The sequence below is a fragment of the Notolepis coatsorum genome, assembly GCF_963971535.1.
Source record: "Notolepis coatsorum genome assembly, chromosome: 9".
Lineage (NCBI taxonomy): Eukaryota > Metazoa > Chordata > Actinopteri > Aulopiformes > Paralepididae > Notolepis > Notolepis coatsorum.
Genome location: NC_140173.1, coordinates 133,313,552 through 133,341,465, shown reverse-complemented (window position 1 = coordinate 133,341,465; position 27,914 = coordinate 133,313,552). Strand labels below are relative to the sequence as shown.

The following is a 27,914-nucleotide window of genomic DNA, read 5'->3' as shown; positions in this document are numbered from 1 at the left end:
GCACAGCACGCCGCCGCCAATGCACAGCGCGACGCCGCAAATGCACAGCTCCACGCCGCCCATGCCAGCGCCAATGCACAGCGCAACGCCGCAAATGCCCACCGCGAAGCAGAGCGCGACGCCGCCCATGCCCAGCGCGAAGCAGAGCGCGACCGGCAGCAGGCGAAGATGGTAGAACAATTGATCGCCATGGCGACACCCCCTCTCTCCGCACGGAGCTCCCGGAGATCATCACGACAAGGGTCTAGGGCACATTCCCCTACCCGACCAAGCGACCCGGGACCCCGCCAACAGGAGGATCCTGTCCACGTCTCCGAACCCCCTCCCCGGCCGGTCCATACGAGACCCAGCAACCGGGAAGAACCGGACCACGCCGAGAGACTGAACAGAAGACTCCAGGACCTAGCAGAGGAAGAGGAAGAGGAGGAATGTCAAGCCGACCAGCAGCAACGTACTCTGGACCAGGAGGCCCAGTACAGCCCCGACCAGCAGCAGCGTACTCTGGACCAGGAGGCCCAGTACAGCCCAGACGTCAGCCCCGAGGCACTGCGCTACAAACCCCCGACTCAACTCACGGGTGAGTTTGACGCACCGTCAGCACCGAGGAACAGCACCTGGGTACCCGACCCCTGGTACCCACCAAGTACCAGCCCACGTCGACACGTACGGGGAGACTTGCCCAGGAGGCCTCTCCCCCAACGCTCACCGATGTGCCAGCCATCCATGGCATCGTACCTTGGCACACCGACGTTCCCGGACTTCACACACGAGAACAGAGCACAGTACACAGAGCTACGAATGTGCTTAGAGACAATGATGTCCGATGTCCCCGATGAGACGTACAAGTATGCTATCCTACTCAAGCACCTGAAGGTGCCCAGAGCGCATAATATAGCGCTGGCATATTCCAACTCAAGTACCCCATACACCGCGGCTCTAGTAGCCCTCGACCAACGTTATGGACGCATATGGGACTACGTGATACAAGAGATAAGAGACATCGACGTCTCCCCCCAGCCAGAGACAACAGAGCATTAGATGACCTCTCTATCAAGGTACAGTCCCTGGTAGGGATGCTGGGGTCCCAAAAGGAAAAAGGGATATACGAACTGTACGCTAACTCTAATGTAGAAAGGATATTAGAGAAGCTCCCTCGCGCCCGACAAGAGCGTTTTCGGCGGCAGAGACCACCGCGACCCCAACGGCCCAGAGGCATCCCTCCTAGACTTATCTGACTTCCTCGCCAGGGAGGTCAGTAGCCTACGACTGGACACGTTCGTATGGAGTGGACCAAGCCCAAGACCAGGACCTCGGGGATCAAATGATAACGCCGGTCGGTGACCGTTATGCACCAAGCCGAATCAGTACCGCAGCACAAGAACCACAACACCCCCTCGACGAAAGAGGAGTGGAAGATTGAATGCCAGTACTGTGAAGGGGAACATCGGCTGTATCAATGCGACACTTTCGGGAAGCTGACCACGGACGAGGTGAGTCAGTGGATCAAAGACCACCGCCGCTGCTTCCGCTGCGCGCGCAGCCACATGGCAGCTGAGTGTCGTTTGAAGAAGAAGTGCGGCAGGTGCGGCGGCGCCCACTTGGAGGTCCTGCATGACATCAACAGGCGTCCGCCAGGACAACAGAGTGGGCCCGTCGCGGTAATGTACCAGGCCGAGGCGGTGGCACCAGTACCGAAGATCCACCAGACCGCCCCCTGGTGTCCCGACTGCTACAGCAGACACTGGGAGTCACGGTGCTACTCGGACGACCGCGAGTCGGCACCACTCCAGAAGATCCAAAGCAACCGACCAACAGGAGTGCTCCATATAGACCAGCATAGCGGGACCCCCCGAGTGCTCATCAAAGTGGTCAGAGTGCTCCTGAGCTACGAGGACAAGGTCCTGGACACTTACGCCGTCCTGGACGATGGGTCTGAAAAGACTCTCCTCCTCGCTTCCGCCGCAGCCCAGTTGGGCCTGCGGGGTGCCAAAGGTACCATGACCATACGCACCATCAGAAGGGACCAGAAGACCATAAAAGGTGAAAAGGTCTTGTTGGGGAAAATGTGTATGAGGTGGACTAGTTTAATATAGGTCAACTAGCAGTGCTGAAAGACGGTCTGGCTGACGTTCTTAAAACAACTTGGACAGAGGGACATTTCAGTACGGCACATTGTGTGCTGGTAATCTTATCTTGTTCTTTTCTCTCTTTCATACATACACAGCACACACACACAGACACAGGCACAGCACACACACACAGACACACGGACACGCACATACACAATACACACATACAATACACATACGTCTGTACGCAGACGCACGCACACACAGACACACACACACATACACACACACACACATCTCACTCTCTACATCATATCGTGTGTGGATATCATATCTTGCTTATCTCTCTTCATGTTCTCTCTCTCCGATGTTAAATCTACGTATCATCTTAATGTACGTCATGTCAGATCTGACATGATGTGATACGTCATCATATCTGTCATGGGGGGGCAGGACTGAGAGGGGATTTAGGGACAGGCAAAGGGATCCAGGACAGAGTGTTTTTTGTTCAAGCTGTGGTGATCCTCTTTGACCCATAGCTCTTGCTGTTAAAGAACTTCTTTTCTTAAATAAATTACCTATTTGTTACAATTGGAAATATCGTCTCCTGCTGTGTTAAACAACCTTTCCACAACAGTCTCCTTCAAGATAGCAGCGGTGGACCAGCCCGAGAAGCAGTATAGTATTACCAACGTCTTCACCAGCCACGACATAGGCCTATCACAGTACACCTACCCCATCCCACAGCTGATGGCGAAGTATGTGCACCTACATCAACTACCTATACCGCTTATCGATGGCGCCACACCGACCCTGCTCATCGGCTCCGACCACGCGGACCTCATTCTCCCAATTGAGGCGGCCCACATCGGACCCAAAGGATGCCCAGTCGTGGTTCAGACCCGACTGGGGTGGACGCTCCAGGGCCCCCTCTACGGACTTGACAGTCAACCCACGTCTACACGCTGCCTACACACAAAGGCGAGCGACACCGGCCACTCCCTCGTACAGCCCGCTGAGAGGCTATTGACATTAAGCGAGAGGCCTGTGAGAGAACCGTGGGCACAAGAGGGAGTTCGGAACTCCACCCCCCTCAGCTGCGCTCCAGACGTAGCTGACCTCGAACCTAGCACCCCAAGCGACTCCTTGACGGGGCGGCCGGAACCGGCCCCTCCTCAGACGGGGTACAGAGCAAACAAGAGAAACAGACGGAGGAGGTGGAGGCGCAGCCAAGCACCGATCAAAGCAGTCTCAGGCCCGCTTCCTCCTAACCCCCCTACCATCCCTTCCAGCCCGTCAGAAGCGGGTCAAGGACGGGGACAACTTAAAAGTGGACACAGTCGTCGTGATCATAGACCAGTCACTACCCCGAGCTGCGTGGCCGGCCGGCCGCGTAAGCAAAGTGATCACTGGTGCCGACGGAAAGGTCAGAGCGGCAGAAGTGCTCGTCCAGGGGCGGACATACACCCGACCCGTGGCGAGGCTGATAGAGTTGCCAAGGCTCCCCGACTCTCCTAATGACGACCATGACCCACTGACTTTGTGAATTGCCCTACTCCTCACAACGGACATTGAGTAGTGGACAAGACGGTTAATCTGTCTCTGCTTATCTAATTAGGTTCGGACTAATTAGGAGGCGGCTGTTACAAAGGGTCAGATTAAACCGAATATATATATTTATTGCCTGAGATCCCATGTATAATATTTGTATATCGTTTGATATCCCTTGTATATTCTTTGTACATATACACAGAATATCCCTTTACCTGGTACAGGACAGACCATAATATTCGTTCTCCTATTGGAAGCGATCCCCTAGGCGCCACGGCCATACCCCCAATGCCGAGTTCAAAGCCACCGCCAAGGCTTGTCTCAACATGCCCAGTTTTGCGCAGGAATACGAGACAGAAATGAGGTTGGCACTAGATTATTCACCGTACGTATAAATAGTTGCAGGTGGATACAGCAGTAGTCTTGTCTTATCCTAAAACGTTCGTTCAACGTATCGTTCGTTCCTTACTAGTAAAGCCTTCATCACGAGTCAACGACCAAGTGAAGTGAGCAACCTTGCGTCTAAATAGAGCACTTATAACCGCGTGCGAATAGGATAGTAAAAGTGTCAGAGCTTAGTGAAATAACATCAAGTTCGACCTAGTTAAATGTGAAGTACCGTGCACAGGAGAATCTACACCGGTGAATGCAGAGCCTTTTCCGGCTGGATTATATTGATTTTGGTACCGTGGTTGCTGGAGCAGAGAACCGTCTACCCCGCTGCTGTGTGGGATTTACCCGTGAGGAGCATCACTCGAGCCCGTCTCTGGGAGAGGCTGGCTGGCTTTCACCTATGCTGTCGCGCATACTTGGATTATAGCTGCTGCTTTCGTCTGCCGATCAAGGGAGTAATGTACCGCCTCCCATAGCTGGAGCTTATTGATTCCCCGTTGATCCAGACTTTTGCATTCGAACATTCCTCCCCCCTGCTGGCTTACAACCGGAGGGAACCCCCTTGGTGTCTCCAGCTGACCTACTAGTGTACCATATATAATTCTTATGATACAGGTGGTATTAATTATCCCCTGCGTAATATGCTCATGGACTTACGCTCTTGACCTATTCATGCACATTCTTCGCCTTACAAGCGCAACTCTCAATCTTGATAAATAATGTAAGATAATCTTGGTGCTCTTCTAATAAATATTATTCTAAACAGTATTTCTTGTGAAGCCGTGTTATTGTGGGGGTGTTCATCACATATACCTGTGTACTGTATGGCCAGTAGTAATGTACATAACGCAGTAGTGGTTTAATGATACCATACTTATTCAATACAGTCAGGGAATTGTACCCCTCAGTTACAGGTTGCATACATTCATAGTTAAGACAGTAGAGGTTGCATACATTCATAGATAAAGACAGTAGAGGTTGCATACATTCATAGTTAAAGACAGTAGAGGTTGCGTACATTCATAGATAAAGACAGTAGAGGTTGCATACATTCATAGTTAAAGACAGTAGAGGTTGCGTACATCATAGATAAAGACAGTAGAGGTTGCATACATCATAGATAAAGACAGTAGCGGTTGCATACATTCATAGTTAAAGACAGTAGAGGTTGCATACATTCATAGATAAAGACAGTAGAGGTTGCATACATTCATAGATAAAGACAGTAGAGGTTGCGTACATCATAGATAAAGACAGTAGAGGTTGCATACATCATAGATAAAGACAGTAGCGGTTGCGTACATCATAGATAAAGACAGTAGAGGTTGCATACATCATAGATAAAGACAGTAGAGGTTGCATACATTCATAGATAAAGACAGTAGAGGTTGCGTACATCATAGATAAAGACAGTAGAGGTTGCATACATGCATAGATAAAGACAGTAGAGGTTGCGTACATTCATAGATAAAGACAGTAGAGGTTGCATACATTCATAGTTAAAGACAGTAGCGGTTGCGTACATCATAGATAAAGACAGTAGATGTTGCGTACATCATAGATAAAGACAGTAGAGGTTGCATACATTCATAGTTAAAGACAGTAGAGGTTGCGTACATTCATAGTTAAAGACAGTAGCGGTTGCGTACATCATAGATAAATACAGTAGATGCTGCGTACATCATAGATAAAGACAGTAGAGGTTGCATACATTCATAGTTAAAGACAGTAGCGGTTGCGTACATTCATAGATAAAGACAGTAGAGGTTGCATACATTCATAGTTAAAGACAGTAGCGGTTGCGTACATTCATAGATAAAGACAGTAGAGGTTGCATACATTCATAGTTAAGACAGTAGAGGTTGCGTACATCATAGATAAAGACAGTAGAGGTTGCATACATTCATAGTTAAAGACAGTAGCGGTTGCGTACATTCATAGATAAAGAGAGTAGAGGTTGCATACATTCACAGTTAAAGACAGTAGAGGTTGCATACATTCATAGATAAAGACAGTAGAAGTTGCATACATTCATAGTTAAGACAGTAGAGGTTGCATACATTCATAGTTAAGACAGTAGAGGTTGCATACATCATAGATAAAGACAGTAGAGGTTGCGTACATCATAGATAAAGACAGTAGAAGTTGCATACATTCATAGTTAAGACAGTAGAGGTTGCGTACATCATAGTTAAGACAGTAGAGGTTGCGTACATCATAGTTAAAGACAGTAGAGGTTGCATACATTCATAGTTAAAGACAGTAGAGGTTGTGTACATCATAGATAAAGACAGTAGATGTTGCGTACATCATAGATAAAGACAGTAGAGGTTGCATACATTCATAGTTAAGACAGTAGAGGTTGTGTACATCATAGATAAAGACAGTAGAGGTTGCGTACATCATAGATAAAGACAGTAGAGGTTGCATACATTCATAGTTAAAGACAGTAGAGGTTGCGTACATCATAGATAAAGACAGTAGAGGTTGCATACATTCATAGTTAAAGACAGTAGAGGTTGCGTACATTCATAGATAAAGACAGTAGAAGTTGCATACATTCATAGATAAAGACAGTAGAGGTTGCATACATTCATAGTTAAAGACAGTAGAGGTTGCGTACATTCATAGAAAAAGACAGTAGAGGTTGCATACATTCATAGATAAAGACAGTAGAGGTTGCATACATTCATAGATAAAGACAGTAGAGGTTGCGTACATCATAGATAAAGACAGTAGAGGTTGCATACATTCATAGTTAAAGACAGTAGAGGTTGCGTACATCATAGATAAAGACAGTAGAGGTTGCGTACATCATAGATAAAGACAGTAGAGGTTGCGTACATTCATAGATAAAGACAGTAGAGGTTGCGTACATCATAGTTAAAGACAGTAGAGGTTGCGTACATTCATAGTTAAAGACAGTAGAGGTTGCATACATTCATAGTTAAAGACAGTAGAGGTTGCATACATTCATAGATAAAGACAGTAGAGGTTGCATACATTCATAGATAAAGACAGTAGAGGTTGCATACATTCATAGTTAAAGACAGTAGAGGTTGCATACATTCATAGATAAAGACAGTAGAGGTTGCGTACATTCATAGTTAAAGACAGTAGAAGTTGCATACATTCATAGATAAAGACAGTAGAGGTTGCGTACATTCATAGTTAAAGACAGTAGAGGTTGCATACATTCATAGTTAAGACAGTAGAGGTTGCATACATTCATAGATAAAGACAGTAGAGGTTGCGTACATTCATAGTTAAAGACAGTAGAGGTTGCATACATTCATAGTTAAGACAGTAGAGGTTGCATACATTCATAGATAAAGACAGTAGAGGTTGCGTACATTCATAGTTAAAGACAGTAGAAGTTGCATACATTCATAGTTAGACAGTAGAGGTTGCGTACATCATAGTTAAAGACAGTAGAGGTTGCGTACATTCATAGTTAAGACAGTAGAGGTTGCGTACATCATAGTTAAAGACAGTAGCGGTTGCGTACATCATAGTTAAAGACAGTAGAGGTTGCGTACATTCATAGTTAAGACAGTAGAAGTTGCGTACATCATAGTTAAAGACAGTAGAGGTTGCATACATTCATAGATAAAGACAGTAGAGGTTGCGTCCATTGATTCATGACTGAAATCAGTGAAGGTTGTGTAACTTTCAGTGACTCAGAACAATCAAATAACAACTCTAACTGACGGCACGACCGCAAGCACATCGTCTTGTTTCCAGGACAGCACTCATACGGTTCCTTTGTCTGAAAGCGCCTCCACTGTCAAAACCTAGTAGTGAAGTAAATAAAACACAAAGAGAGAGAAAGACAGAGGGTGAAAGAGTCACAGAAAGACGGAAGGAAATGAAGGGAAGAACAGACGGATGGAAAGATGGACCAAGTTGTCGTCAGATTGAGACAGAGGGAGAGAGAGAGAGAGAGAGAGAGAGAGAGGGAGAGATGGGGTGAGAAAGGCAGGATGGTGGAGAGGGCACTCCGACAGCGAGGAGAGAGGAACGCGGCAAGGTCTCGTCGTTGGGGCCAACGGGCCCACCACTGTCAACATCATGGCACTCGGCGGTACACACACACCGACACACCGACACACACACACACACACACACTCGCGGCTGGCCGCCGGCCCTCCCAGCTGCCCTATCCGTAACTGTCTGATTAGTTGTGCTAAGCAGCCCCTCCCCTGCCAACCATGATGCCATCTGCTACCCAGCAACATGGCTGCCGACCAGACGTGCGCGCACACACACTTGCACACACTCACACATATAGCGCCGTGCCTCATACCTGGCACTGCCCCGCTGCGGTCACACACACACACACGTCATACATCACACACACATACACATACATACATACATACGTGTAGCCCAAAGGTATGGACACTTCAAGTACGCATTCACATCCAAACCATTCAAACGCAGTCTTGAAACGAAGATACTCCGGGCGTGTGAGCACAGATACAAAGGAGTATCTCTCTCTCTCTCTCTCTCTCATACACATCAACAGAGAAATTAATATGTGCGGACATTTGCTGTAGAGTTTGTGTGTTGTTGGTTAGTGTGTGTGTGTGTGCGCGTGTGTGACAGCAAGGCATTGCCAATGCCAGGTACGAGGACAGGCAATTTTTTTGCACGGACACACGCACACGTGTGTGTGTGTGCGCACGCGTGCGCGCTGGCAGCGCTCGGAGGTTCATTACAGGGCCCCCACCTCTCCTGTGTGTGTGAGCGAGGCCCGCGTGGCGCCTGGGCCCCTTTTATTCTGGGCCGTGATTGGACAAGGGCCTCCCGCGGAGTTGGTTTGCAGCAGTTTTGTCGCGCCCAGATTTCCGCTCGCCGCGCAAAGCGAGCCTCTGGCGGGACGTGGCATCTGCTGTCTCACCTTCTCATTTACACGTCTCCTCCCTCTCACACACACCGTTCTGTTCTCCGCCCTCACAGGCCCTGCCATCACACGCTACTACTACAGGAGGGAGAGAACATAAGAGAGAGAGAGAGAGAGAGAGATCACAGGAGCGTGTCATGTTTAATAGAGTTCTGTGGAACTTTGTACATAGGAGTCACAGCGGTTGGTCGAGGGCTTTGGCTCTCTCTTTCTCTCTCTCTCGCTCTCTCTCTCTCTCTCTCTCTCTCTCTCTGAACTTAATTTCCCTTTAAACCTGCAGCATGTAGCTTTGTCAACATTGATTCTTTATGAAGCTCACGAAGTTGGGCTCCATGTTTAAAACACAGTGCAGTTACTTATCACGGCCACAGAGTGTCAGTCTTCCAAAAAGTGCAGCATTAAAGTTGGAAGCCGTTACATCGCGTCTATACTTTCCGTAGCCGCATTTCTGGCAAGACGCTCTCTGATTGGCCGACGCCTGTTTCTACACTGGTTAAGCTTAGGCACTCTTTCAAAGTTGGTTAAGGTTAGAGTTTGTCTTAGAGCATGGCGATAGAACGCCAGGTAGTTTGCAGGCTGTTCGACGCGGAAATGGGCAAAGACACAGCTCGTCACGCGATTGGGCAACAGTGGCCAATCAGAGAGCGTCTGCCAGAAATGCGGCTACGGAAAGTATAGACGCTGTTACATCGCTTACATTTTTATATTTAATTGGATGGATCACTGTTCAAGCCCGGGACCGTGTGATTACGCCCCCCGGGCAACAAAGGTTTTCGACAGGCTTCCAGAGACAACAGCAGCTTTAACATGGATTTTTAAATAATAATACAAAAATAAATAATAAGAAGAATAATAAGAAGAAGAGTGATAATAAGAATAAATAAAAAATCCCGGCATGTAGTTTCTAACACCTAGAACTGTAAAAAGATATTATACTTGGAAATGACCGGGGAATCCTTGCAATTCAATTATGATTATTAGGGCTGCGATTACCTTTATGAAATTATTCCTGTGTGATTCAGTCCCATTAAATACATTGTAACAGTGATTGTAATTATGTTTAGACATAATACTGTATTATTGTTGCACTTCATGGTTATAAACAGAGTCAATCAAATGTACTGCAGTTACAGTTAAAGAGCTTAAAATAGCCAGGAGTAACACGTTCAAAACCCTGGACATTTGAAGTGATTATATGATTAAAATATGATTGAAAATATGATACGTTTATTTCTCTCTATTTATACTTAACTCATTCTGTGCCATTCACGTATACATATATATACACGTGTTTGCTCGCCAACCGTTGAGTGCCAATCACATATATATATACCTTTTTTTCGATTTTAATATTCTATGCAGTCTCACGGACCTCTATGTTACCGTTAAAAGCCATACTGAGACCCCGAGAGTGCAATATCGGCCAGATCCTGCTAGGTGGCAGTATCGCCCACCCTTTGAAATCCTGTTCCAGACTGTGTGTCACATCTAATGTCGTCCGGGCGGAGAATTTTGGCCCAGGCAAGTCTAGCGGTTCATCCGAGCACATTGGAACGCATCCAGGACACTCGATGCATGTGTTGTGCCAGATTATGTCGGGGACCCGATGGACATCAATACTGGAAATCGCGATCAGACAATTGGAATATTCTTTTTGGAATAACCCTGATCAAAGGTAAGGACTATCTGACGTCAATTCCACCTTAATCATACAATGATTTCACATCGATCCAGCCGATCAACGTATGTAGTATTCAAAACGAATGCCGTTTCTGGCGATCAGAGCATCAAAAACGACCCCCCCCCCATGCATTCATGATGAAACATAATACCTATTCTATACATTTGATTTGGAAACAGTAGAGTGTCCAGGCGAACGACTTTAGCCCCACCCACCCACCAGCACCCCCCCCCCCCCCCCACACACACACTGGTCTGGCTTGCGCTGGAACTAAAGTTATGCCATGCGGGTTTCTCTGCGGCCTGTTAGTGGTCCCTCTGATGGCAACAGAGGGAGGGATGGAGAGAGAGAGAGAGAGAAAGAGAGAGGAAAAGAAGAAAGACAAGACAAACAAAACAAAACAAACGTGGTAAAGCCCCACTGCCGAGCTGGGGCCAGATTCAGTGTTTGGTGTGTGTGTGTGTTGATGTGAACAGAGTGGAGGGGATTAGGACAGATCCTGTGCTGTCCAACTCACAGCTGGCTGATGATCCCATCCTGGAGCGACACACACCGCACCAGCCGCCATGGGGCCCCTGGGGGCCCCCGCGTGTGTGTGTATGTGTGTGTGTGTGTGTCTGTATGGGCATGTGAATATGTGACTTTCTCTGTGTGAGTGTGCGTGTTTGTGTGTGAGTCTGTCTAAGCATGTGGATTTATGAGTGTGTCAAAGAGTTCTGATGGTGTGTGTGTGTGTGTGTGTGTGTGTGTGTCTGTGTGAGGGGGGGTGGAATCAAATCAATCAGGAATCAAATGGGGGGCCTGCTAGTTCTTCATGTCCCCCGTTTTGAAAGTGCCCTGTGATCATTTGGGCCACGAGAGGAGAGAATAATGAAAAAAGAGAGAGAGAGAGAGAGAGAGAGAGAGAGAGAGAGAGAGAGAGAGAGAGAGAGAGAGAGAGAGAGAGAGAGAGAGAGAGAGAGAGAGATTCTAAGTGTGTGTGTGTGTGTGTGTGTGTGTGTGTGTGTGTGTGTGTGTGTGTGTGTGTGTGTGTGTGTGTGAGAGAGAGTGAGAGAGTGAGAGAGATTCTAAGTGTGTGTGTGTGTGTGAGAGAGTGAGAGTGAGAGAGAGAATCAAAGAGCTTGCCTCAGAAGCTTGGTCATGTCGAAGCCTTCCAGCATCCACTCCTCTGAATCCAACACATGCACGCACACACACACACACACACACACACACACACAGCAGGCCAGTGCGCATCTACAAAGACCTCTGCGTGGCCCCAGAGCAAACAGTGGGGGGCGACAGGGAGCGTGAGGTTGAATGAACCCAACAACACCCCTGAAGGCCCACAGATGGACAAAGAGAGTCAGGGGACGTCAGAGACTTCCCGTTTGATGTTCTTTAATGAAACATCTCACTTAACCCTTTCACTGCCACTATACAAACATCACAAAACAAACTGGTCAGACTACTGCTTGACCTTACTCCGCTAGAACCCACCTCACCCCTCCTGCCCACTTTGACAACCTAGGATGGCTTAGAGTAGACGACAGAGTACAGCAACTTGCAATGGGCCTGGTCTACACTACGCCACGAAGGTACCCATGTACATGTCAAAATACTTCCCAAAGGTCAGTGAATACCACGATCACAACACCAGAGGGAGCTCCACAAATCATGTTAAACCCAGATTCGGCTCAAACAAGGGACTAAACACGTTTCGCAATTATGTCACATCAATGTGGAACGCCCTACCCACAGCTGTAAAGGAATGTGAATCACTACCCACTTTCAAAACCACTCTCAAAGAGCACCTACGGGAGACTGCAATTCGAAACTGGCCCCTGTAAATGTCCAAACCCAACCCGCTCCAATGTACAGTTTCTACCCCCCCCCCCCCCCACCCCCACCCCACCCACCCAACCACCTCCAATGTACAGGTCCCCCCCACCCCACCTCCTCCAATGTACAGTTTCTTCCCCCTCTAATGTATATACTCTCTGTTTAGAATTTTTTTTTACTCAAACAGTACTGTATATTTGTAGATCTGGTATGTCATAAATGTCTAGATGTAACAGTACTGTCTATCTGTATGTCATGTATATATGTTATGATGAATTGAAAATGGGGGACCCTGATGTAAACAAGACGAAAGTCTTTCTCTGGTCTGCATCCCCTTAACAATTGTGTGTATTGAGCTGTACTGTACTGTACCCATTCTGCAATAATGTTAATAAAATGTTCAATCAATCAACGTGTGTTGTCGGGCCTTACAAATAAATTTGATTCGATTTTGAATCTTTCGCAGGCTCTATAGGTTTTTTTTTTTGCACATTTTTATGCTATTTTATTGCTAGAGCGAAAATGATGGTTTAATATGACAGTAGAGATCAGAAGGAATCTGTTGATAGTGTACTAGGGGTGTAACGATGCGACCTCACAACGATTAATTTCAATTACGATTATCCAGGCAACGATTCAATGCATCATGAAATCTCTTAATTTGACCACGATTCGATTCGATACATTTTTTATAAATTTTCTATCAGTTAATTCCCCAAAAACAATTGTATACACAAATGTGGCTGGGGGAACTGATTCACTCAGCATGAATGGACTATAGGTAAATTAAAAACAATACACACACAAAAGAATCATAAAAAAAACGTTATTTTTTATTTTGATTAATTTCGATTATAATCTATTCCTTTTTTTTTTTATTGGTCTTTTTCCCCCTCCATTTTCCTCCGATTTTCTCCCATCCCAATGTTAGTCGTATGCCAATTCCCAGTCCCTTCCTGGTCGCTGCGCACTTACCCCCCACAGTCGGTCTGGGAGAGTGGAGGCTACCACGTGCTTCCTCCGACACACGTCCAGCCAATCACCGCTTCTTTTCACCTGGCAGCGCGGATTCTCATTGAGAGGGCGTAGCGTGTGGGAGGACCACACTATCCCCCTCACGTCCAATCCGCGCTTAGCAGGCGCCCCGACCGAACTGTAGGAGTCGCTGTTTACAACGACCCGGACCCACCCCGCCAGCTTCTCCCACCCTCTGATACAGCCAATTGTATCAGTGCAGACGGCCAGCCAAGCTGGTGACAACCCCGGAGCTGTGAGCTGGATTCGAACAGGCGAATCGAGCTCACAGCTCCGGGGCTGGTGACGAACGCAATCTCCGCTCGGCCACCTAACCGCCCTGATTATAATCTATTCTAACATTTTCAAATCGATGCAGTTGAATCGTCACATTAGAATCGATGCATTTCGATTCATCCATGCATCGTTACACCCCTATAGTGTACCATACTGCAAAGAGGAGAAAATAGGAAAAGATTCTGCAATATTTGACATCCATAAGGTTAGCAATATTCTGGCTAAAATAAAATAAACGGCATGTTTATTTAAGCGAATGTTAGCAAGTGCAAACCTAGCTGTCATCAACCAGCTACGCTAGCTAGCAATCTAGCTAAGATGCGTTTTGTTAGTTAAATTGTTGTATTTTATCAGATGCAAAAAAACATTATTATATCACCAATCCAGCCATCGGCCGGCCTGCTCGCTAAATATCAATATCGGCCACTAATATCGATATTTTTGTGTGTGTATGTGTGTGTGTCTGTGTCCAATAAAAACTGTGGAGGTAAAGGTGGAGTAGACTATTTCATCGCTAGGCTATTTGCTATGTCCAATGATCGAAGGGTTGGTGGTTCGAATCCCGCTCAAGCCCATGTCCATCCCATTGCCGTTGTGTCCTTGGGCAAGACACTTAACCTACTTGCCTCGTATGAATGTGTATGCATGTGAATGAATGTTGGTGGTGGTCGGAGGGGCCGTAGGCGATGATTATTCGCCACGCTTCTGTGGGTCTGCCTCAGGGCAGCTCTGGCTGCAATTGTAGCTTACCACCACCGGTATGACTGTGTATGAACGAATAATGGACTCTGTGAAGCGCTCTGAGTCAGAGAAGAGCGCTATATAAATCCAATCCATTATTATTATTATTATTTATGTGTATTTCCCTGCCCTGTCCCCAGGCTGACTACTCAGTTAAGGAGGTGGATATACAGAGACCAAAAACTGGGCAAGGATAGTGATTGGCTACACCTCGAGAAATGAAAAGAAACTTGTTTGTGTGACATGTGATTGTACACCATGTGTATTAGCATGGAGCTTCAGTAGCATAAGGCTTTAGTAAACATTTGAATAACAGATGGAGTTTTATGGGGAGTTTTCTTTGTGACTATATAACAACCATCAAGTAGGTGCTGTGTGATTCCATGTTGTCAGTTTGAGCAAATACGAGCAAACTCGTAGGTACATAAGGAAATTGTACATTTTCTACACTCATATATGCACTAGCGAGCTGGGACGCTGTTTTTGCGGAATGTTATTAGGCGCTGGGGGAAAATGACATGTAGGTACACAAAGACATGCATGGTAGGCAGGGATTACAGATGGAAACTAGCTCATTAGCCAAATTCTTCCACATTTACACTGATATGGAAACTGAAGATGTTCATTAACACTTTGACTGCCGGAAAACGCTTTAACACGTCATTCCCGGCCATGCTCAAGTTGCCGGAGGACGCTTTACAGCGTCCTTATATCAATATTTCAAAAATCTGCAATCGGATTCATATTTCCCCTCCGCTGGCCTGAGATCCACCAGGAGGACCCACTGAGCTCTCTGGCGGTTCAGGAGCGCCATCTGGTGGCCGATCGGCGCAATCGCCAAACAGGAAGTGCTATGGAGGTTGTGCTGGTCGGCCAAATTACTTCCGGGCACTCTGTTTGGCTACCGGGACTCGATCTCGACACAATACATAGCGATCGATTGCCAATAACTCGATAAACAACATGATTTGGACATATATACTATTATACAAGCTGGAAATGGACCCGATATTTCTACATACCATAATAGGTAAATGACTGTTATGAGCGTTATTTTTGATCGTATTCCATATAAACTGTTATGATGAACATATCACCCACACTAGATGAATGATATAACGCTGCCCACGGAATTATAAACGATCCCCCGCCCATCCGGTCATCATCAGATCATACGTAGATCATTCTAGAAGTACGTCCAATTGAAATTTTTTATATCGCCCCGATTGCCATCAAACTGTATTTCATCATCAATATAATGCATTTGGGGCTATATATCACGTTCTGGAGAAAGCTGCAGAAAGAGATGAAAACATACTTATACATTAGACCATACTTTACTATGAATATGTGAATGAAAAAGTGTAACGTTGCTACACAATGAACAATACATATAGGACTTTGAATGGGCCCTAATAATGGCAATGTAGCAATAGAATTTAAAAAGTTATAGCCCTGCAAAGAAGGGGAATTTCTCCATAGACAAATAGCGCTGGCAATCCACAGTCATTTTCCGGATTTCTGGCCGGCACCCATAGTGTGTTAATGTGCACTGTCTCTGGGTAAAAAATAAATAAACAAACTTAAACTTAAATTAGGCCATGTCCCCACGTATCTGGATATTTTGCCAAACGCACATTTTATTCCACGATTGGGCCTTTCATCCACACGTAAAGGGTGTTTTCAGAGACATAAACAGAGATTTTCTTAAACGCATTTTAAAGTGAAGATTTTCCAAAATATCCGTTCAGTGGATCCGTGCAGCTGTAAACGCATAGTCTAAACGATGACGCCACAGCTCACTACGCATGCTCAGACTGTGGCGGGCCGTAATAATATCTGGCCCATCAGATTGTTTGGCGAATATTACTTTACTATTTCTCTAATATATATCAGACCGACTATAGGCTAGCTAGGCTATATATTTCAGCTATAATGTCCTAACAGAGAAACTACCACCACCTAAACATCCTTATTACACCTTGTTTTATCCATATAGGCAGTAGTGCTTTGAAGTAATAATAACTTCGGTGGACAGCGCCTTGGTGCTGAAATGTCATTCAAACTATCCTTACATATGCTACGACGGCACCACACGTGAACAGTACAATACGATTAATGAATGTCTTGTTGTAATTAGTATATATATATAGTTTGTGATAAGGACTTGCCATATTTAGTTTCAGAATCCGGAGATTGTGATCTCAACATTGACATTGTATCTCTCCGTCGCCCAGTGCGCAGAAGTAAAGCATTGAATCGTGACATATCTAGATTGGTTGTTTCCTCTGTACTGCATAATCCTCCGCTATATCCATCTATTTATCATCTATGTATGTCAATATAGCCAATGGAAATGCTAGGAATGGTCAAGTGGGCTGGGTGAACCAATGGACAATTCCTATCGTTTCTCAGTCGTCCTGACCGCTCGTACCACTATGGTATTTGAGATATCGCTTATCGCCACCTACTGGCCCGCATGCTTGTTGGAGCTATTTATATGCGTTTATGTGTTTGCGTCTGGATCCGTTTTTTTTCTTCTTTTTTTAACACTGTCGTGTGGACGAGGATTTCTTTTTAAACGGAGCCTGAGAATATCCGTTTGGCAAAAGATCCAGATACGTGGGGACATGGCCTTAGACACCTTGCTGTTTGGCCAAGGTTTGAAGTCTTCATATTAACCAGCCTATCTATACAAGCTGTTCAGAATGATTGCCCTTGGTGATGTCACAAGCAGAAATGAATTAACTTTGATTAGTCATTTATCTGTGCTTTTTGGAGCCAGGAACACTGCTTAACTAATGCACTGTCCAGTTTGTAAAAGTGGTTTACTCTCTAGGGTGTGTGGTAGCCAGACATGGGGAGGAAATAATTAATATAAAATGCGGTGTGTTGCTGCACCCACCAAAAACACTGTGTCCAATACAAGGGAAGAAATAGGTGGTGGAAAATAAAGAATTAAAGAATAACATTTAGACTAGTTTCTTTGCTAATTAAATGTACAAACATTTTCCACAGATTGAAGGAAGACATATATAATTGTTGAGCCAACTCAACAGCGTCATACATATGAGCATGGACGCACACGCACACACACACACACACGAGTACAGATAGACATGTGCACGCGCACACACAGCATGGCAGTGAAACAACCTCACACTCAGGTGCAGGGTCAAAGTCTCCATGTTGCCACATTAATATGCATGTCATTTCTTACAGCTGGCCACAGCACGCACACACACATTGAAAACCCCATATCAGTCGACCACTAGTATCGATATTTGTGTGTGTGTATGTGCATGTGCGTGTGTGTGTGTGTGTGTGTGTTCAATATCAACAGGTGGAGTAGACTAATCGCTAGGCTTGTCCCCAGGCTGACGACTGAGTTAAGGAGGTGGATATACAGAGACCAAAAACTGGGCGAGAAATTTAAAGAAAGTTGTTTGTTTGTGTGACATGTGATTGTACTCCGTGTGTATTATTAGCATGGAGCTTCAGTAGCACAGTAGCAAAATAAAGAATTAAAATTACATTTAGGCTAGTTTCTTTGCTAATTAAATGTACAAACATTTCCACAGATTGAAGGAAGTCATATATAATTGTTGAGCCAACTCAACAGTGTCAAACATATGAGCATGGACGCACACGCGCGCACACACACACACACACACACACACACACACACACACACACACACACACACACACACACACACACACACACACACACACACACACACACACACACACACACACACACACACACACACACACACACACACACACACACACACACACACACACACACACACACACACACACACACACACACACACACACACACACACACACACACACACACACACACACACACACACACACACACACACACACACGCACACACACACAGACACACAGCATGGCAGTGAAACAACCTCACACTCAGGTACAGGGTCAAAGTCTCCATGTTGCCACATTAATATGCATGTCACTCTTTACAGCTGGCCACAGCACGCACGCACACACACACACACACACACACACACACCTGCTAGACACAGATACCAAACAATACACAACATATACACATAAAAACCGACACACCATTTCAACTGCTGCACATAGATAAAAATAAAATACACCCACGCACAACAGACACAATCTCAATGTTACACAAAAACACACAGACCCACAAGCATAAATGCTCGCCTACTACACACACGACACAAAAACATATCCACACAATAAGCACCCACTCCCTTATCCCCTACATACACACAAAACTCACTCGCTCATCCTTTGCACACACACAAGAGAAAACTATATAACCCTATCCAAACAACCCTTTATCCCGACCCTAACACACACACCGATGTGTTAGCACTGGCCAGCTGACAGACAAACACACTTAAACACAGATCACAGCGTGCAGCAGTGGTGGACACACACACACACTGCCAGACACACACACACACACACACACACACACACACACTCTGCCAGACACACACACACATTCTCTCTCTCTCTCACATAAACACACTTTTCCTGCTGTCTCTAACACGGCGGGGCACCGCCGCCACATCTGTGCCCGTCTTCGACACCTCGACCACGGGCAGCGGGGGTGAGAGGGCGCCCTGGGCGGCTGGCACCGACCTGGCACAGGTTGGCATGGCGGGGGAATGGCAGCCAGCGGATGGAGGGAGGGAGATGGGGAGGGATGGAGGAAGGAAGGGATGGAGGGAGGGATGGACGGACTGAAGGAGGGAGGCAGGGATGGAGGCAGGGATGGAGAGCGGGTGGGATGGATTGATGGAAGGAGTGAGAGAGATGGATGGATTGATGGAGGGAGGGAGGGAGGGAGGGAGGGAGGGAGGGGAGGGAGGGAGGGAGGGAGGGAGGGAGGGAGGGAGGGCTGTCTTTGACTAAAACAAATCTTATTTGACTAATAGTAATACCACAAGGATTTTGTTGCCCAAAAGATCTGTTGATTTAATGTGAAAAACCAACGACATTGTGTTCCCAACATTATTATCTGTCCTGTAATACAGGACCTCATCAAAAACCAAAACCCGTTTGTGAATATTACGACGGAATTATAGATTTGTTTATGATTTTCCAGGGCATCTGCATCAGCATGAAAACAAGGGATGCACAATATATTAGTATTGGTATTGGCTGATGCTGATTATTTTATGTGTCGACATCTGTCCATAGAGCGGCACTGGGCAGATGATGATGGTTATTTCTCGGTCTAGCTGCGCAGGTTGTTGTGTCGTTTTGCTACACAGGTTTTGTTTGGCTTCACTGCACAACAGTGTTGACTAGATAGACTTGAGAAACAGAAATGAAAGATGCAGTACAATGGAAATCATGTCGGCATGTTGATGTAAAACTACTCAAAATGTTAGAAGTTGTTGTGAAAATGATGACTTTGATCTCTATCCCCCCTGGATATCAACAGAATCAAGCCATTTCAGACATCCAATCTGCTTCCTCTGAAATATCGCATTAATACACACTAGGGCTGACCCCTATTAGTCGACTAATCGGTCGAAAGGAGCCGTAGTCGACTAGCCAACCTCTTAGTCGAATACAAAAAAAGATATATATATTTATCATTTTTTTTTATTATTATTTTTTTATCATTCTTTCCAAAAGAAAAGAGGCATAGAAGCGTGGCTAACGCTAATGGCACGCATACCAGAGGCTAACTGCCTACGAAAACAGGCACAGAGGCACTGAAAGAGGATTTCACCCATCTAATGAACACACTAGACTAGACAAATATCAAGATGTATCCATCAGTGGACCAATTGCATGCTTTTGCAGAGGACAAGAAGCCTTCAGTCGACTCCTTCAGACATTATACTTTTTTTTATTTATTTATTATCTAACGGCAAATTTGGGCCAATCATAGTCGACCATCCAAATCCTTAGTCGGGGACAGCCCTAATACACACAGGTTACTCTGATTGGCTCATCAGTCACATCTAGCTGCTGTGATTGGCCTAGATGTGTGAGAGGACTCAGGAGATGAGGAACATATAGTATATAGTGATCAGAAGGCCACGCCCCTTCAGTCTACTGAGAGTTGGCTGTGCTCAGAGAGGGTTATATAAAAACAAATGATACCTGTGAAGCTGAAAGAATGATATTTATGACATTGTATACTGGATCTTTAGTTTCCATTGTCCATGTCGTCACTTTCGTTCAGTCTGTACAAAATTGGATTAAATTAATCTGCCATTACAGAAAATGTATCATCAATTATCAGTATTGGCCAAAATGTTCACATTAAGTGCATCCATTATTAAAATCATTAAAGACTGACCAACTGATGGCATTGAACATGGTATGCAATTATTCAACGTTCAGGCGTATCACAAATCATGAATTTCATCACGATATGATCCCGTTGAAAAGCGATAAACGTAAATTATTGCCTGCGGCCTAGATGAAGAGAGAGAGAGGGAGATAGGATGATTGGGGAGGGGGGGAGAGAGAGAGAGAGAAAGAGAAAGAGAAAGAGAAAGAGAAAGAGAAAGAGAAAGAGAGAGAGAGAGAGAGAGAGAGAGAGAGAGAGAGAGAGAAAGAGGAGCCGGTAGTGCCTGTGGCGAGGACGGGTGCGGGGCACAGGAGGGTGGCACCCAGGCCAGGCTGTCCAGTGACCGCCAGCCACACTGTGTGTGTGTGTGTGTGTGTGTGTGTGTGTGTGTGTGTGTGTGTGTGTGTGTGTGTGTGTGTGTGTGTGTGCGTGTGCGTGCCAGGGACTTGAGAAAAGGCTTGTGCGCCATTTTGGCTCCTCTGGAGTTGTTATCGTCGGGCTGGGTAGTGGCCTAGTGGCACAGAGCTGGCAGCCGTGAATGCGTGTGCGTGTGTGTGTGTGTGTGTGTGTGTGTGTGTGTGTGTGTGTGTGTGTGTGTGTGTGTGTGTGTGTGTGTGTGTGTGTGTGTGTGTGTGTGTGTGTGTGTGTGTGTGTGTGTGTGTGTTGTGTTGTGGCATGCCTAACAGGATTAGAGGTGACCCAGTGAGGTCCAGTTGGTACCCGGACCATGGCACAGTGGAGCTTGTGTGTGTGTGTGTGTGTGTGTGTGTGTGTGTCTTGTATAATAGGATTATGGGTTACCTGGTGCGGTGCAGTTGGTGTGTTGGTCTGGATTGTAGTGAACTGGACTGGACTGAGGCTGGGCAGAGGGGAGTGTTGTGTGTGTGTGTGTGTGTGGTGGCATGTATAATAGGATTAGGTGCTACCTGGTGAGGTGCAGTTGGCGCTGGGCATTTGCCAGCTGTTCTGCCAGGCTCAGGGCCTCGGCCTGCCATTGGCCCCCGTCCTTTTGGACCGCCTCCAGGCGCTGCCGACAGCCAACCAACTCAGAGCTCAGCCTCTCCACTTCCTGTCCCGCAGGGAGTGAGAGAGAGAGAGAGGAAGGAGAGAAGGAGGGAGGAGGGATGAGGTGAGAAAGTCTTACACAAGCCACCTTATGCCCTTTCCGACAGGTAGGTATAACAAATGATCAGGGGCATCAAATAACAACATCCACTAAGCAGGGCATGAGGCACGACATGGGGTACAGCAGAGATGTACTGATACTATCTGTAATATAGTAGTATAGTACTTAAACCAAATGAAAAGGGAAATTATACCGCAAAGCAACATTAAACTCATTTACCAGATTGAGGCATGGCAGATTAATTGTCTCTATGTGGCTGCTGCCAAACCGATCTCTGCCCAGGAATATCAGCAGTGGAAGGTGCTAAGTTGGTAGAGCGGTACGTCATAATGAACAGTACGTGCGTGTCGCGTCTCTCTGGACCAGCGTGCCAGTCTCTCTCGCCAGGTAACGGAGTGACCAGAAGTCAAAGCTCAGCCCTCCACTCCTTGTGTGCATTTGGTAGGAGTGGCGACCTTTGACACTTTGTCTAACACCACACCCTTTTTCACCTCAGTTTAGTTCTTTGAAAAGCAGGAAGCTGGAGTATTTGCAGTAGTTAGGGCTATATTATGTCAGGCCTGATGATATGTACATAGCTGGCAGTGGGCTCATTTGACTCTATAGTACAGCAGCTTTTTTATACACCCAAGAGAGACTCGGAGTGGAATTCCCCTAGAAGCTGTTCCAATATGATACTTAAATGATGTGTGCAACATAAAAACTTTCCAGCAAGGGAGGTTGTTCATATTGTATTGAAATATGTGTGTGATAAAGTTGTTTCCGAGTGCAAGATTTGGCACACGTTTTTTTTTTTTAAACAATCAACCAACCGATGCACTTGGCTTATTATGCAGAATTTTGTTAAACCAAATACCTCCGATTCTGGGATGGGATGTCATTCAAATAAGTGGAATGTTTGTATGACCAAACTATTTATAAATATCTTGATCTGGATCTCATATGTAAAAACCACAAGTGTAGTTACATAATGTGAAAATATTTAACTGTGAGTATTGTGCCCAAAATAATTGACTTTGATCAGCAGTAACCTCCTCCGTCTCCCACACGGCACCAAGTCCAGTCCCATTCACCAACACACACACATGTGCCCCCCCCCCCCCCCCTCTATCCTCCTCTATCTATCCCCATCTGTCCCCAACTGCCACCAACTTCACAGCAGTTTCCTCTTCACTGTGATTTAGTCTGTCCAGTTTTGTCACTTCAGTCCTCCTCGTGACCCGGTTGAAAAGTGATAACAATGTTGCAGGTAAACTGGCCAGAGAATTGCAAGCAGCTCGACCACTTTATGAAGAAATACTGCAGGGGGTAGGGCTGGGCGGTATGGCCAAAAATGATATCACGATAACGATATGATAATGTTATCATATTACTCGATATCGGTAATTATCGATATTGTTATAACTTAAGTATTAAAAAAAGATATATAGTATTATTATTATTTTTTTTTAACTCTTTCCCATGCCACGCTGGTTCCGGGATACGACTATGTGCTGCCACGCATTAAACCAATGGGGTCGGTCACCTTGTTTGCAGGGCTATAACTATATTCTATATTTTTTGTATTTTATTTTTTTATTCTTTTTTAAACAAACATATAAACAAACATGACAACACACGATAAGATATACAAGCATTAATTGTCAGGGCACATCCAATGGGATCACCTTTTGGTTAGTTGTTTTATATAAGATATACCCATAATACCTGTTATCTAAAAAAAAAAAACCTACATACATATGCTCAGCTCGAACCCCCCCCTCCCGGACCCCACCTTGAGAAGTACCTCCACTATCCCTCGCACCTAACCAGACACTACCATTATAAGCTAGCTTTTATTCTCTCCACCACTTCTAACCACATTGACATTTTGGATTCATTGAGACCCAGAATTCTTGCTGTAGATATTTCATGGTAAATTACATCGAGATATGTAAGAAACCAAACTTTACGGCACATTTTTTCCGGTTGAAACCAGCGTGATGCGATCAGTTTTTTGGCTACTGTGATACCCGATAAAACCAATCTCTTTAGCTGTGGATTCACTGCAAACTCAAAAACATCATTCAACAGCAATACAGAGGGGTGTACAGGTATATTCCAAGATACGAGTTTTGATATTTGTTGGGTCACATCTTTCCAGAATGCCTTAACTGGTGAGCAGTCCCAATACATGTGCATAAATGTCCCTTCGTCCCCATTTGTACATTGGGTGCATTTGGAATCTTGTTTGAGCCCCATTCGGCACAGTCTTATAGGAGTCAAGTATGTCCTGTGAATATAGTTAAGATTGATTTGTTGATGATCCGGGTTCCTTGATGTAAGTCGGACATTTGCCCAGGCTCCTTGCCAATCAAAGTCGTTTTCCAGGTCTGGTATATCCCTCCTCCAGACAGAGTCAAGTTGGAGGGTTTCATACGAGGACGTTAGTAATTGATGTTAAAATTCTGAAACAAAACCTCTCGATGTCTCTCTTGAGTAGAAGAATTTGTGGTATCTGTGGTGTTCAATTGGTCTGTCTAATGGAACACCGTGAGACTTCAAACATAGCTCTAACTGTTTGTGAAAAAGCCATGTGGACTTGGTGAGATAACATTTTTTGCGTATTTCTTTATCACTACAAACTATATTCTATATTATAGCTATGGATGCAATACTATGGCCCATTTGACATCGAGTATCTATCGTTCAAGATGTGAAAAAGAAATAATTTGTCCATCCATATATTCCCATTTTATACCGTGGTGAATATGAGTATGGTTTTAGAGCGGTTTAGGGTCATTCCTGGGAGGCTAGTAATAGCCTGATACGTGTATTATATTAAATCCATTGGCATTTCGTCCCTACACACGCTACACTTAAAAATTCAAATGCATATGATCGGTATATTATGTTCCATCATGAATGCATGAAAGGGGGGGGGGGGGGGTCGTTTCTGATTAATTGATTGTCAATTCGTTAGTACAACCCCATACGCTGATCAGGGCGATGGCTATGAAAACAAGGCACAATCAAGCTGAAATTGACGTTAAATTGCTCTTACCTGTGGCCGGTGGGATTCCAAAAAGGATATTCCAATTATTTGATTGCCATCTGGTAGATCGTATGTATATTTGGGCCACGACATAACCCACCACAGCATAATGAATCGGGGATCCCGAAAACTATTCAATGTGATGTGAAGACCTCGCTCCAGGTTACTAGAAAAGTCCACCCGGAGGAATTTCATCGACGCACAGCCCCATACACAGAGTCTCAAAGGAAGTGCAACATCGGCCGCATACCACCAGGCGACGGTATTGGACTTTTGCATTCTCAGACTCATTCCCTATGGTAACACAGGCTCCCTGGATGGATAACGATTGGAAATAGCGAATAAAAGAAATAACGTTCAAATAACATAATATACGTGGTTGGCGTTCAACGATTGGCGGACAAACACGTATAAAATCGTTGTTGGCAGATGTATGTTTATTTTGCAGCAATTCTTTGTCGTTGCCGCCATCTTTAGTGTTACATCCCCTCACATTCCAGTTCTCAGGCTGCAGCTGGTTTGAAAGCGAAAGTAAACAGGCTTCTCTGCTGGCTGTGGCTCCAGGGAAGTTGAACAGGTCTGGCTCTGCTAGTTTCTTTTCTATCTTTTGGCGCTTTTTTGGTGGACAAACCACCGCACATGTGCACCGTGACTCGCGACTGGAGACTAGCTCTGCTAGCACACATAGCCTACTGTGTGCAGACGGGTTCAAACTGTATTTTAAATTAGAAAGCAAACAAAATAAATGGACAAGAGAAAAAGAAATCTCAATTTGGTCAGTATTGTCATTTGGACAAGCAAAGCCATTACTTTAAGTTGCAGGCAAGAAAGACAAGTCTGTCCACTGTCTCTGGTTTTAAAACTGCCATGTTGCAGGTCACAAAAAAAGAAAATAAAAAGAAAATGTATTGATATTTCTTTTTATTATCGTTCGATATCGATTATTAAAATATATTGCAATGACTTCCGGTATGCCAGCAGAGGGCACAGACGCATAAGAAGCCGAGCTCCCGGGCAAAGTGAATTTCAAACACTCAAGAATTCAAAGAAAACATTCAACCAAGACAGAAAATTAGATGAGTGGGAGAAAGAAAGGGAAGAACCGAAAAAAAAGGAAAAAAACATTCAATAATTCGGAAAACGAGACGACAAAAGGACCCGACACCGAAGCTAACGCTCCCGCTAGCTTAAACAACCAGCAGCAGGCCGCCAGCACGCAGTCAGGACACGAGCCGAGCATGGACCAGGTGGGCATAGTTGAAGTGATAAAAGAACTGAAAAACCGACTTAAAAGAAGAGCTCAGGAGAGTTAGCGAAGACATAAAAGGAAAAGCTCGATACTATCGCATTTGAGATACAGAGCCTAAATCAACGAGTGGAAGAGGTGGAGAGCCGAGTGGACAAAATGGAGGACTGGATAGCGGAGATGTCGGACGCACTCAGAGCGAGTCTAGAGGAACACCGAGTCGCACAGTACAGGTTAGTTGACCTGGAATCCAGGGCGAGGAAGAACAACATCCGCATATTCGGGATGGAAGAGGAAAAGAGGGGGACAGTTTCTCAAAAACAAGTTATCGCTCCAACCGGACATAGATTTCAAGCTGCAAGGGGCCCACCGTGCACAGGCCACGAGACCGCCAGAAGGCGCCACGCCGAAACACATTATCGTTATCTTCCAGGAATACCTGACCAAGGAGCTGGTGTTGAGAGAAGCATAGAAGAAGGGAAAGATACAAATGGGCAACAAGACAATCTATATCGATGCACCTGAAGTCGCGAAGAAACGAAGGGAGTACAACTGTATAAAAAAAGCACTAAAGATAAAAGGAATCCGCTTCCAGACTCCACACTACAGCATGAGGATCCATTGGGACGCCGGAGTCAAGACCTACACGAGCGCAACCGAGGCGCACAGCGAGCTGAAGAGGCGAGGCATCACGGTGGAAGAAATGGAAGGGGAAAAGGAGAGAGATGGAGGAGAGGGAACGCGGGACCATACACCGGCACCAATACCAGGCAGGCAGAGGGGTCGAGTAGCAGCACTGAGGGCGAGAGAGAAGCTCAGCGAATACATACGTCGTAAATAACAATGAGCAGAATCCTTCGGACCGGTCATGATGGCCGTGGTAATGTTCAAATAAGCGCCCGGGAGGAGCGAGGTAATTTTTATTAGCGTAGGTTTTCTTTAGTGGTTAACGTTGGATTTAAGGGATGGAGGGGTTTCAGTTGGTCACCTCGTCTCACACCCTTAGCGAAGGGCCCTCTCCCTACGAGGGGCTTTCCCTCGCACTTACTAAATGATTATGGCTGGATGTCAGGATACAAGCTGAATGTCGCGAAAACCCAGATTCTCACTTACAACTTCTCACCCAGTAATGGAATGAGGAAGGATTACAAACTGAATTGGGAAGCTGAATCAATGACCTACCTGGGAGTGATTATCACCAAGGATATGTGCAAATTAGAAGCAGCTAATTACAATAAGATTAATGATAAATTACAGAAGGATTGGTCGAGATGGGCTACACACATGATGGATTTCAGTACCAGAATAGAAGTGATCAAAATGAATATTCTGCCAAGGCTGTTGTATCTCTTCCTCTCACTACCAGTCAAGGTCCCCGACTCCCAATTCATAGCGTGGGATAAACAGATCTCTAGGTTCATATGGGCAGGGGGCAGACCTAGGGTGAAATTCAAAACATTGCAAATTGAAAAAGAGGGAGGAGGCCTGACACTACCTAATCTAAAGGAATACTACTATGCAGCCCAGCTGAGATATGCCATTTACTGGTGCTCAAGAGCATACAGGGCCAGGTGGAAGGACATAGAGACACACCTAGGACATGTCCAACCTCAGGCCAGATTGGGGGGGAAAGAACACACAACAAAACAGGGAAATAATTCAATAGTGGACCACACACTGATGGTTTGGAATGAGGTGGTCAGGA

At 45.5% G+C, this 27,914-nt stretch overlaps 1 protein-coding gene across 1 annotated transcript in view; it reads right to left on the bottom strand.

Annotated features, from left to right (window-relative positions):
* sdccag8 (SHH signaling and ciliogenesis regulator sdccag8) overlaps positions 1–27,914 on the bottom strand; it is a gene marked incomplete at its 5' end in the record, with an annotated part of 166,341 nt that overhangs the window by 114,499 nt on the left and 23,928 nt on the right. The window contains one exon of the mRNA XM_084322006.1: positions 21,730–21,872. Coding sequence (XP_084178132.1) covers positions 21,730–21,872 — 143 coding nt within the window. The remainder of the gene's footprint in view (positions 1–21,729; positions 21,873–27,914) is intronic.